This window comes from Pelophylax lessonae, assembly GCF_965119305.1.
Source record: "Pelophylax lessonae genome assembly, chromosome: 5".
NCBI lineage: Eukaryota > Metazoa > Chordata > Amphibia > Anura > Ranidae > Pelophylax > Pelophylax lessonae.
This window is the reverse complement of record NC_138772.1, coordinates 501,175,330-501,188,897: the sequence shown is the minus strand read 5'-3', so window position 1 is coordinate 501,188,897 and position 13,568 is coordinate 501,175,330. Positions and strand designations below refer to the sequence as shown.

Here is a 13,568-nt window from a genome sequence, read left to right as displayed (position 1 = left end):
AATGCAATAATAAAAAGAGGTAGAAATGTATTCCTATGGTACCACTGCCAATGCATTTATGTATTGTCTTCAGGATTCATCTTTTTTACATTTTGCTTTCTTGGTGGATGTATGCGGTGCTGTGTTTTTGGCAAACGTATGCTTTGTTAGCCTTTAAATGCTTTGTTCCAATTGTTTTACAGCTACAGCCTTCCATGTCCTTTTTTTTCTCCTCACTAAACCAGCTGGGTTATTTGAGGATAATATTATAAAACATGTCACATTAATGGCATTTTGTGAAAGTTAAGAAGCTGCGTGCACTACTAATTTTTTTGCAGTTAAAAATCGGTTTACATTGTTAGCTGGTAACACAATTGGTAAATAGTGAAGAGAGTTTCGATTGTGTAGCTTGTCAGGCTAATTGTGAAATGTTAATGTTATTAAGGGCTCATTTACAGTTGGGTTGGGGGGTAAAAACACACAGTTGAGAAACATTTTTACAACCCCCCTTCCCCCCCCCCCAACTGCTCCCAACTAAGATGCAAAGGACATGGGTGTACACATAATTTCTTTTGCGGCCACAGTGGAAGTAAACCCCCATCACACGGGCATGTCTGCTGAATATCGCCTATTCAAATAAATGGGGCTGCATTGCAACTGTCCCACAACCACCATCACTGAATGTTGTGGCACAGTGGTGCAGCATTAATGGGGTTCAAACAGGCAGTGAGTGGGGGCAACATAATGCCTATTAATTGGCTGTTAAATGCCTCTGAATGAGCAATCTAACCTTAGATTTCTTTTTAGATGCAGGCATTTCTTTCCATATGTGTACACCAGCCCTAAAAATGACTACCCCCACTATGCATTTGTAAAAAAAAAAAAAAAAAAAATCATCAAAGTGTAAGTTTACCTTTTTAGAAAAAAAAAATGAAAAAGTGCACAAACACCCCACACACTCCCGACCCTTCAGTCTCTACTGTACTTACCTCTATGGTTGATGAGTTGTCTGCCAATGCAGCTACTGCTGCAGTCCAGGGATTTAAAATCCCAGCTCTGCTCCCTCTTCTTTCAGAGCTGCCTAGGATCTGTCCCAAAAGCCCTGCAGAAAGAAGAGGGAGAAGCGCTGTGCTGTATAACTTCAGTAGAGAAATATCAGGTCTCTGACTGTACATAAAATACAGGAATAGTGTCAGAATCCAGAAGTTAGCTGTCATTGCTGGGCCAATAAGCTGAGGGTGGGAGGATCACCACAAAAGGGTGGGGATGCTCATGTCATCATTGGCCTAAAAATGGGCAGACATTGACATTGTTGACCTAATATGGACACATATTCAAATTAGGTCAATGTCATGAGAATCCTCATTATTCTGTGTACATCAGCTGTGGGGTGGGGAATCTCCCACCTGTGGCTCACTCGCCTAGCAATGACAGCTAACATTTATACATGTTTGAAGTCCAGCATGAATGACAACCTAGGGTCCTCTATAGATACAACAGAGTACTTAGTGTAGACAGCCAGGGGCAGGAAATGTGTTATCTGCAGGAAAATAAACTAAACAAGTGTGAAAAGGAAAAAAAAATGGAGGCACCACATCTGAGGATTTGTAAGCTGCAATATTTTCCTTTTTTCCTTTTTTTTTTTTTGGGGGGGGGGGGGGGGGTTATCCACCTTACCAACTGTTCCATATCTGCTACCCTGCTACCCCTCTCTGCCAATACCCCCACTGGCTTCCTCTAACCCAGGAAATACAATTTACAATACTAACAATAACTTGCAAAGCCCTCCACAAATCGGCCCCCAGCAACATCATTTACCTTGTCACAAAATACCAACCAAATTGTTCTCTTCATTCCTTCCAAAGCCTCTTGCTCTCTAGCTCTTTTGTAATGTCATCCCTTGCTCCCCTCCAATACTTTTCCAGAGCATCTCCCATCCTCAGGAATTCCTTACCCCATCTGTCTCACTATCTCCTCCTACTCTGTCTACGTTTAGGTGATCCCTGAAAACCCTTCATTTTAGAGAAGTCTATCCTGTCTCCACCTAGCAACTGTACTTTTATTTTCTCCATTAGCTCATCCCTCCTCAGTTATTACCTTTTGAATCATTTGACCCTCCTGTTTAGATTGTAAGCTCTAATGAACAGGACCCTCTGATTCCTCTTGTATTTAATTGTATTGTAACTGTAGTGCCTGCCCTCATCTTGTAAAGAGCTGTGCAAATTGCTAGTGCTATATTAATCCTGTATAATAATAATCATCATCATAATATTAATAATAATAATTAGATATGATTTAGCATTTCTGTGTATCATTAATGCTTTAAAGTGGTTGTAAAGGCATTTGTTTTTTTTACCTTCATGTATTCTATGCATAAAAGTAAAAAACCTTTTGTATGCACCAGCCCCTCCCTAGTCCCCCAATACTCACCTGATCCAGTGATATCCACGAGAGCCTTGCCTCTCTGGGGACTCACACTCCTGATTGGCTATTGGCACCCGTAGGAGGCATTAGTTCCCGCTGCTGTCAATCACAGCCAGTGAGCTAATCAGGGGGCATAGGGGGCGGGGCCAAGCCATGATACCATGTGTGAATGGACACACAGAGCAGCGTCTCAGCTCGGGTGCCCCCATAGCAAGCTGCTTGCTGTGGGGGCACCCAACAGAAAAGAGGAGCCAGAACCCGAGAAGAGGGTGGATCCAGGCCACTCAGTGCAAAACCAACTGCATAGAGCAGGTAAGTATACCATGTTTATTATTTTAATTTAAAAAAAAATAAAGCTTTACAATCACTTTAACTTAATAAAGGGGATAGACCACCAAAAGCTAGTCCTGAAAAAAATGAACTCTTAGTGCAATCCCATAGGTGGCTCAACCACCTGTGATAGGCAATGAGAGGTCTATCCTCTGCTTGAATCCAGGACCACTGAAAGATACCATATTTTCCCTTGTTAGCTGTATGGATGCACAGACTGGTTCCAATGACTGTGGAGGAAAAAAGGTAAGAATTGCTAACTGATCTCAAAGAAACATGGGAAAATCTTTTCTTCCGACAATAAACAATTGCAGCTCTTGTTCCTTCTCTATAGGTAACCTTACACAATCCAAATATCTAAAATAATGCCTCAAGCATTTTCATTGCTTGTACATTTCCTGCGGAGTTTTTCACGCTCATTCTTATTTTTAGCCCAGGGATACTGAGAATCGCAATGATCAAACACAATCTAAAAGATCAAATCTCACTTGCAATTTAATTTGATTTAAATGGGACAGCTTCTTTTCAAAGGCGATTTGTAAACAAATGTTTAATGTACATTTCCATGTAAGCTGTCAGTACATGTATAACTAACACCGCTTATAGCATTTTGTAGATATATGCATCTCAGTAGCTTCGAGGAATTATGCCAACCTTGATGATTTATTACTCATTTCTTATATTAGTCTGTTACCAGAAAATTACACCACCTCAGGCAAGAAGCAGAAAATTTTGATCTGTCACATAAGAGAAATGACAAAAATTATTATTCACTGACATTTGATATTATATATTATATTTGGCTTAAATATAGTAATGATGTTTCATTACATTTACTGTGTGCTATTAGACTTTACACAGATGTCTAAGGTAATTTACACAGGTGTAGGAGGCTATATTTGCTTTATACTTGGCTTGATAATGTTGTATACATATGGACGCTGGATGTAGAAGGGCATTAAAGCAGAAGTCACATGCTTGCAAATTATGGCCCACTACTATGGCTCTTTTCCACTGCATGGAACCGAAAGGTTCGGCTCGCTTTTGTGCTTTTCCACTGCTGGTACCGCATGGTACGGTGTAGGAACGGTTCGGTGCGGTACGGTACGGCTGCGCTTTTCCACTACATGGAACCGAACAGTACGGCTCGCTTAAACAGTACCACCTCAGTTGTGGTTCCAACAGGGCCGTACCAGTACCATATCCCACAATCCTTTGCATGCAGCCTTGACTGTTTGTCACTACTAACCACTGATTGGTCAGAGAATCATTGTTATCCCACCCACTTACTTTAGTACTACTTTAGTGGAAAAGCAAACCATATCAAACCGCCCAAACCGTTCCAACACCGTACCATGCGGTACCATGCATTGGAAAACCAAACCGGGCCAAGCAGGGCCGAGTAGAGCCGAGCCGGTACTTGCAGTGGAAAAGTGCCATTAGTGTGCTGTTTTCCAGTAATAGCAGGTCCATGCTCACAGTCGCTGCTCTGCCCCCCACAACCACCATTTTTCTTGTTGCTTTTTTTGGGGTCACACATTGCTCCTTTTTGCCATTGGGTGGCCATAGATGGCGTAACTCCTGCACACGCACAGAGGAATTGCATCACTCCTAGGAACCCAGCTCTGGTTACCAAGAATGAGCGTGGATGTACACTGCATGGCACATGCACCATGCATTGTACATAGAAAATAAAAAAAATTGCTAGGTGCGTTGTAAAAACCTTTTTTTTTTTTGGCAAAATCTCCTCTGCTAAAAATGGAAAATAGTTAATAGAAAAAAATTGTAAAAAAACATTAGAAAAAATTAAGGGCTAGTTTACATGGGTTCTCTGGCCCATACAGTGTGAATGAGAAATTTTTATGTGTGATGGGAGCCGCCTGTTATTTGATAAATGTGCAGGTGCAGTTTCGTGGCCCCTGAAAGAACACTGTCTGTGTTTGGGGCCATACACCCGCATCCACACACCTGTCAAATTAGGACCTGTGGCTGTGTCCATACATTTGCTGTGTCCCTATAGTATTAAGTTGGGTACACAGGGCGAATGTAGGGAGGCATTGGCTGGCTAAAATAAAGGCCGACATTCGGCCCGTGTGTAATGTCTGTCCGTCTGGCAGAAGCCGGCCGGCTCTGTCGGATGTGCATGCTGGAAAACCCACAGCCGATTGACCCCCAATCGGCGCTCCCAGCCAATGACAGAGAGTGCTGATCAGAGTGTTCTGGTGGGGGGGGGGGGGGCTGCCCCCTGTCAGAACACAACAGCTCAGCAGGGGAGATTACTGTACTTATTTCGCATAGTGGGTACAGTGGCTCCAACTGGAGCTAACAGTGTTTTCTCGTCCAACCCCAAAAAAAACCCATAGTGTGTACCAGGCTTAACACAGGCTACCTGAACACAGCAATAGCCCCAAAAACAAACTGTACAGGCCACAACCCCCATGTGAATGAGCCCCAAAGACCTGATTTACAAACAGAACATTATTACCCTAATGCAGTTTTATCTTTAGATTTAGCAGGAATGTTGTAAAATTTGTTATGTTTGTGTCCACTAATAATGATTTTTGTTTATTTTTAATAAAAATATTGTTTTGATATTTTCGAGGGGGGGCTGCCAGGTAGGCTGTATGGGGCCACGCCATTTCTAACAACAACCCTGGCTAAGGTGCTATGTAAAGCGTTCTACAGACAGAAATGTTGTATGTTATACTCGTGTTTAGGATCCTGAGTATACTCTGTGCTAAGGACCTAGGCTTTCCACCAAGGGTGAAAATCACTGAAATTTACATTGAATGAGCTAAGACTCCCATATGAAAAATGCCTTAGTGTTTACATCTACTTTAAGCCAATATGACTACAAATCTTTAGGTGGTTCTTATGTTTTTTTTTTTTTTTTTTCAATAAAAAACATGTCATACTTACCTGCTATGTGCAATGGTTTTGCACAGTGCAGCCTTAAATCCTCCTTTTCTTGGGTCCCCCACTGATGCCCCTGGTTCCTTCCACCCTCCAAGTGACCCCATAGCAAGCCGTTTGCTATAGGGGCACTCGTGCGGGCTTACTCTCAAGCCTCGCTCTGTGTGTCCAGTGACACACCTGTTGCTCTCTCCTCACTGACTGTGATTGACCAAAGCAGCACTAGATCAAGATCGGGCTCAGGTAAGTATATAGGGTGACTGGGGGGGGGAAGGGGGAGACTGTACACAGAAGGATTTTCTTACCCTAATGCAGAAAATGCATTAAGGTAAAAAAGAAAAAAACAATTTCTACCTTTAGAACCACTTTACCATTACCTAAGAAGCAATAAACAAATACAGATGGGTATACATATGTACCAAGATTTAAGTTCCTAGCTATATTTTAAACATTTTTAAGAGCTTATTTGAACTTCAGATACCGAAGGCTAGTTTGTGAAAGAAGGGCGAAATTGGATAGAGAAAGATATTTTCCTATGCACAGCTCATACCATTGAAGGACATCTAGCCAGCCTCCCTTCAGACTCCCATTACTGACAATGCTGACGAGCTTAACAGATAACATCAATTTCAAGTAAAATATCTGAAGCAATAAAAAGGTAACTGTCACATTAATATCAATTATTACACCTGAGCTTAGTGACATTAAAAAACCAAGACAAACTCAGACAAATCAGTAGACTGTGGCATTAATACCTTTGGTTACAGAAAAAGTTGGTCTTTTGTGTAGAGATCCCAGGAAGGAAAAGGTGAGTAAGATGTACATTTTTGGACTAGATTCTAAGTTGATGGTAAAAAAAAAATACTTTTATCATTATAATCCTAAAATTCCACTAGTAGCATCTGCTTGGAGTAACTATGCAAGCTTTTTGGACATCCCATTCTAAAACCATGGTAAATCATGTGACACACACACCTTGTAAATGTTTTTCTTTTTCTGGGAAGGTTTCCCGCAAGATTTTGTATAGTGGCGGTAGAAATGTTTCCCCTTCAGCCAAAAGAGCTATTGTGTGGTTAGGTACTGATGTTTGACAAGAAGATCTAGCTTGACACTGGTGTTCCATTTCAACCCAAAGATGTTCAATAGGTGTTAGGTTGACACTGTTTGCAGACCAGTCAAGTTCCTCCACACCAAACTGGTCAAACTGTGTTTTAATTGAGCTAGCTTTGTGCACAGGGCACAGTCACATGGTTACCACAAGGTTGGTGAAGCACTGTTGATTACAATTTCCTTGCATGCTGCAGCATTAACAGTTACTCACTAGGGGGAGAGCCCCAGTTATTCACTAGGGGGAGAGCCTCAGTTACTCACTAGGGGGAGAGCCCCAGTTACTCACTAGGGGGAGAGCCCCAGTTACTCACTAGGGGGAGAGCCCCAGTTACTCACTAGGGGGAGAGCCCCAGTTACTCACTAGGGGGAGAGCCTTTGGGGAAATCAAAGATGGAAAAGGACCTGGGGGTCCTAGTAGACGACAATCTCAGCAATGACATGCAATGCCAAGCTGCTGCAAGCAAAGCCAACAGAATATTGGCATGTATTAAAAAGGGGATTCATTCCAGAGATAAAACAATAATTCTCCTACTCTACAAGACTCCGGTCCTCAGGAAGGATGTGCTGGAACTGGAGAAAGTCCAGAGAAAGGCAACAAAGCAAATAAATGGACTGGAGGTACTCAGGTATGAGGAAAGACTACAAGCACTGAACTTATTCTCTCTGGAGAGGAGACACTTGAGAGGGGATATGATATTACTGTACAAATACCGTACTGGTGACCCTAGCACAGGGAACAAACTATTCAGTGAAAGGGAATACAAAAGGAATCGCGGCCATTCACTAAAATTAGAAGAGAAGCAGTTTAACCTTAAACTGCTTAAAGGGTTCTTTACCGTCAGAGCGGTAAGGATGTGGAACTCTCTTCAATAAGCATTGGTATCAGTGAGGAGCATCAATAGTTTCAAAAAACTATTAGATGGGCACCTTAACCACCACAACATACAGGGATATTCGAGGTACTATTGACATAAACAATTATCACACACACTCATCATAGGTTGAACTGGATAGGCTGGTGTCTTTTTTCAGCCTCACTAACTATGTAAATAGTGCCCTTCACTGGAAACTCCTAAAATCAAATATTTGAAGGGGTGTCCATGCTTACATATATACTGCAGGTAACAATGTTAAAAACCACTATGGTTAAAATGAATAAGCTACAAAAAGCTACGGTGCAGTTTATACAATTCCTAATGTGGGTTAATTCTTACTTTATAAATGTGGCAGAATACATTATCAGCTAGTTCTACTCATTATTATCAATAAATCCTTGAAATGAATAACCTGTTGTTTTAGTTACCAAAAGTTGCATTAGATGACATTTATGTCATTATTACATGATAGCTGCTTTATTCTGCAAAAGAATGGAGCGACAATTAATCACCCCTTTGAATGAAGAAGTTTTTGTTTTTACACTCCACATTGAAATGGTTACGAATTTAAATATGTTTAAAGTGGAAGAAAGGCCTAACTACAATAGATATAGTTATAGTTTTAATCAACGTTATGTTCTTAAAATATTATTATTTAAATGTTGATAAACTCTGTTTATTAAAACCAGTTTATACAAATATAGGGGTTGATTTACTAAAGACAAAAAGACTGTGCAAGAACAGTTGCGCCAGAGCTTAGTAAATGAGGTATCGGTAAATATTTCCTTTGCAAAGAATACCCAATCACATGCAAGGAAACTAAAAAAAAAAACACAGCTTTTTTTGCTTGCTCATGATCGGATGATGGAAATAAGCACAGCTTCTGCTCATGTACTACGCTCTAGAGCAACTGCAACTTGCAGAGTGAAACCACACTTTGCCAAGTGCACAGTATATTTTCCTTTAGTAAATCAACCCCGCAGTGTTCATTTTTTGTAGTCCTGGAACTTGCAAACACTTGGATTGATTGTAGAGCATGTGAGTGTGAATGTATGACTTTAGCACAGATATTAAATTATAAGTTTTGCTGGAGCAAGGACCAGTATGATTGTTAAAGAGACCCTGTGACCAAATAAAAAAAAAATAAATTCTGACAAAATCACAGAAAAAATTAGGAATTTAAAATGCTTACTTGCAGTGTTTTTTTCCATAAAAATGTTTTATTCACTTGATATGTACCTTTAAACTTGTTAGAATATTTAACCACTCCAAGATTGTTAGAATAGTGTCTAATTACTCTGTGCTTACCAAGCTTCTCCACCCCTCCCCTCACCTTTACCGCGAAAAGGTGGCCATAGATTGAACAAATTCAGCCTATTTAGCAGGGACCAACGGATTTTTTTTTTTTTTCAAATAGATTTTATTGAAAATTTTCACGGTACAATAAACACAATCAAAACCATAGGTAACTAAGGAATGAAAGCATGGTCGTAGACAGACATTCATGTTAGTGCACCAACAATAACATGAGAAAAGGTAAATAGCAGCATTACTGCAAGAGGGTGAGGGGGGGGGGGGGGGAGGTGGGGACAAGTGGGGGGGGGAATATGGAAGGCGGCCAGTAGCAGTTTGAAGACATCTAGAGTAGGGATAAAATAGGCTAATCTTCAAATAGATAAAAGGAACCAACAATAGTGCCAAAGGTAACATGGGCAGATGGATGGACTGACAAAACAATCTAAGCATTTCAAGAGTGATGTTACAATGAGCCCGTCCTTTGCAGCTGAGCAAGATGGCCAGTATGGTATGCTGCCAACAGAATTTTGATTCAAGTGTGGTCACTGCAGTAGGACAGAAGTCAAGCTGTTAACTGTCTACTGTTCAACTGCCCTGTCAGCTAAAAGCCACTCGATCAGCAACTACAGCACTGATCTGTGTATTCTGATAGTGGGGGTGTCCCTGCCCTGTCAGAATACAATATTGCAGCAGGTAGCATTCGCCCATCCACCTGTGTAGATGGGGTATCTGATCATTTTTTTATTCATTACATTGGCTGAATGATAAAAATGGAACATTCCCATTGCAGAAGCTCTTCTGTCAGCTACTCCCCCGGGGGGACACACACCCCCCTTCCCTATCTTACTCTGTTCCTGTTCCCCCCACTTTCTCATCTGGTCCCTCTCTTTACTCCCCTTCCCCCCCCCTTTTTTTTTTCCTTCCCCCTCCCCTTCCAACCGACCCTGATGTGCCATCTTATCCCCCATGACTCACTGTCTCCCAGACTTCACATGCTTTTTGGTATTGTCCCCCCGTTGGGGTGCCAAACAGCTGCCACTTTTGTTTCTTATGTCGTGAGTGGGGGATGCCAACAATGCCCCCCCTCTCCTGCATGTTATACCCCGATCCCTGTTTAAAAACTTATCACCCCAGTTACATTTCGTTGTTTGTAATATCCTCATACTTCTCCTATCCTCCATATTTTGTTCATACTGTAATGTATTGAATGTTTTACTCCTATAATATCTGTTGCTTCAACACACATTTTGTACCACACTCTGTATTACTGTTTTGTATCCTTTTTTAACTTTTAAAATAATAAAAACTTTTTGAACACAAAAAAAATCGAACCATGTATGACCAGCTTAAGAATACTATAGTGTCACTTGAGTGACATCCCTGAGTCTGCTGGGGTTGCTTACATCATATCCAAGATGGTGGCAACCAGCAGTAGTCCCAGGGATTTTGCATGTCTACACAAGGGAGGATTTTAAAGGCAAATGACATGCATAATATACTGTAACATGGTGGATCATAAACTCTAGTCGTAGATGCGTTTTCAAGTGATTCACATCAGTCAGGAACTTTTACAGCCCATTCAGACTGGCGCGTCAGGATTTTGTGGGGCGACCTGTGAAGTGTGCACCGCGACCTCGGCGCGACTTGCACGGACTTCATATAATTGAAGTCAATGCAAGTCACCTCCAGGTCGCCCCAAAGTAGTACAGGACCTTTGTGTCGCTCCTTTTAGAACGGGTCCTGTACTATTCAATGGCGAGCGACCGACCGCAAACTTGTCAGGCGACCAAGTCGCCTGACAAGTCGCGCTAGTGTGAATGGACCCTTAAGGGCCTGGCAGCCCGTGTTTATTAAATACGGCAAAACACAAAGCAAAAGTCCAACATATAATGTTTCCCACACAGGGGGTCTTCTCCAGTAAAAATGCACATGAAAATACTAGCCCACCTGCCATTCTCTTTAGCAGTACCTCTGCTCTTTAGGTTCTTAGGTGTGGATGACTTCACACTAATGCACGCAGCTCTTCTAGTGTGGACAGCTTCACACTAATGCACACAGCTCTTCTAGTGTGGACGGCTTCACACTAATGCACACAGCTCCTCTAGTGTGGATGGCTTCACACTAATGCACACAGCTCCTCTAGTGTTGACTGCTTAACACTAATGCACACAGCTCCTTTAATGTAGACTGCTTCACACTAATGCACACAGCTCCTCTAGTGTGGATGGCTTCACACTAATGCACACAGCTCCTCTAGTGTGGACGGCCTCACTAATGCACACAGCTCCTCTAGTGTGGACAGCCTCACTAATGCACACAGCTCCTCTAGTGTTGATGGCCTCACTAATGCACACAGCTCCTCTAGTGTTGACGGCCTCACTAATGCACACAGCTCCTCTAGTGTGGACAGCCTCACTAATGCACACAGCTCCTCTAGTGTTGACGGCCTCACTAATGCACACAGCTCCTTTAGTGTAGATGGCCTCACTAATGCACACAGCTCCTCTAGTGTGGATGGCCTCACTAATGCACACAGCTTCTCTAGTGTGGACGGCCTCACTAATGCACACAGCTTCTCTAGTGTGGACGGCCTCACTAATGCACACAGCTCCTCTAGTGTGGACAGCCTCACTAATGCACACAGCTCCTCTAGTGTGGATGGCCTCACTAATGCACACAGCTCCTCTAGTGTGGACGGCTTCACACTAATGCACACAGCTCTTCTAGTGTGGACGGCTTCACACTAATGCACACAGCTCCTCTAGTGTTGACAGCCTCACTAATGCACACAGCTCCTCTAGTGTTGACAGCCTCACTAATGCACACAGCTCTTCTTGTGTGGACGGCTTCACACTAATGTACACAACTTCTTTGGCCTCAGTTCTCAGGCTGTTTACTGCCTCTTGTAGATATACAGGCTTTGGCTGCCACATGCAGCCTCTCTGACTCCTGGAGATCTCCTGTCTCCCTTGGGTGAGAGCAGTATCCAACAGGGAGCCCCCAGGTATTCCTATACCTTCTTAATAAGGGCTGTGTGCACCTGAGCACACATCCTCTTGATCCTCCACAAAACCTAGACACAGGGTTGGAGATTCTGTCCCACCCAAGACACTATGGAATCTACAAACTACAGAGCAACACCTAGGCGAACCAAAACCCGGAGAAAACTGCAAAAGCAGTTTTCTCCATTCCACATCTACCCTATTAAGTCCTGCACTGAGCCAATGTGCACACCTTTAAATTACCTTTTTTTTAGTGACAGAGTTTCGTTTTGACACAATACATTAAATGCTCATATTATTGTGTGAAAAGATTATTGTTAAAACAAATAGTTTGGCAACAGGGTCTCTTTAACTTTTTTTTTTATTTATTTCACTTGGCTGTATAAATAAAGGGCATGTCTTATAAATGTAATGTTATATGCTAATTCAGGTTATTTTTTATGAGTAAAATAATAAAACTCTTTTTTCAATTTTCCTACTTGCCTATGCAATGATCATTTTAAATGGTGCTTCCTCTACAAACGGATCACATATACAGAATTTTGCATTAATTTAATTTTTATTAGAACAGCTGCAGTGTGAGATAAACCTTTTTCTTTATGAAGCTTGCATCTTCTTTGTCTTTTCCAGTGCTATGCCCGGCCAATGAAATACGCGTCGACTCGACAGGTATCATCCTAAGTCCTGGCTATCCTGACAGTTACCCCAATCTTCAGATGTGTGCGTGGAGCATTAGCGTGGAGAAGGGTTACAATGTAACCTTAATCTTTGAATTTTTCCATACTGAAAAGGAGTTTGACGTGCTGGAAGCTTTCGACGGTAATGGAACATTATGTGGTTGAGTCTAATTTGAAGCCTTTGTTCTGTTAATGACATTTCATACAATGCATTTGTCTTGGGTTTGAAAGTTTTTCTTGCACTAATCTGTAAAATTTCATTTGGAACAGGACCAAACAGCCACTATCCACTGCTGATTTCCTTAAGTGGGGATTATTCATCTGCTTTTAACATAACCAGCAGCGGGCATGAAGTTTTCTTAAGGTGGTCAGCAGATCACGGCACCAACAAGAAAGGATTCAGAATACGATACATAGGTATGCTCCTTTTATGAACTCTAATGGGATAATTCAGAAAGGCTTTAACAATTTAAAAAATCCATGGCAATCAATGTAGTTATTTTTACTTGCTACAGTAATTTCGATTTTAATTGGCTGCTTTTCGATATCCCACATTGCACATTATCGTTCTTATTTCTTGTTCTTCTTTGGTAGTATGTGTTTAGCTATAATAATTTCTATGGTATGTTTAGGTAAAACTAAAATCTATATTTTTTCTTTCTATTCTGTATCTTAAGTCTAGAGAAATAAAAGACATTTGGGGGCAACTTGTAGATGACAAGAAAATTATGAGCTGCAAATAAAGCGCATAGGAATTTTTCTTTTTAATCACGGAGGTTGTTGAAGTCATGGAGTTGTAGGGCATATAACAATTTATAGGTAAAGGGCTTGCCGTATAATAGACATCGCAAGATATCTGCTATAACTTTTTATAGCCAAAAAAACACTTTAAGCCCTTTCATTTTGTTAATGGGTCTTGGCTTACCAGGACTTCATAGCTAAGCTTTGCTTACCCTCTGGTC

At 41.6% G+C, this 13,568-nt stretch overlaps 1 protein-coding gene across 1 annotated transcript in view; it reads left to right on the top strand.

The window, feature by feature from the left end:
* Positions 1-13,568, top strand: part of CSMD3 (CUB and Sushi multiple domains 3) — a 1,619,578-nt gene that overhangs the window by 1,357,274 nt on the left and 248,736 nt on the right. The window contains exons 48-49 of the mRNA XM_082258441.1: positions 12,560-12,748; positions 12,877-13,023. Coding sequence (XP_082114567.1) covers positions 12,560-12,748; positions 12,877-13,023 — 336 coding nt within the window. The remainder of the gene's footprint in view (positions 1-12,559; positions 12,749-12,876; positions 13,024-13,568) is intronic.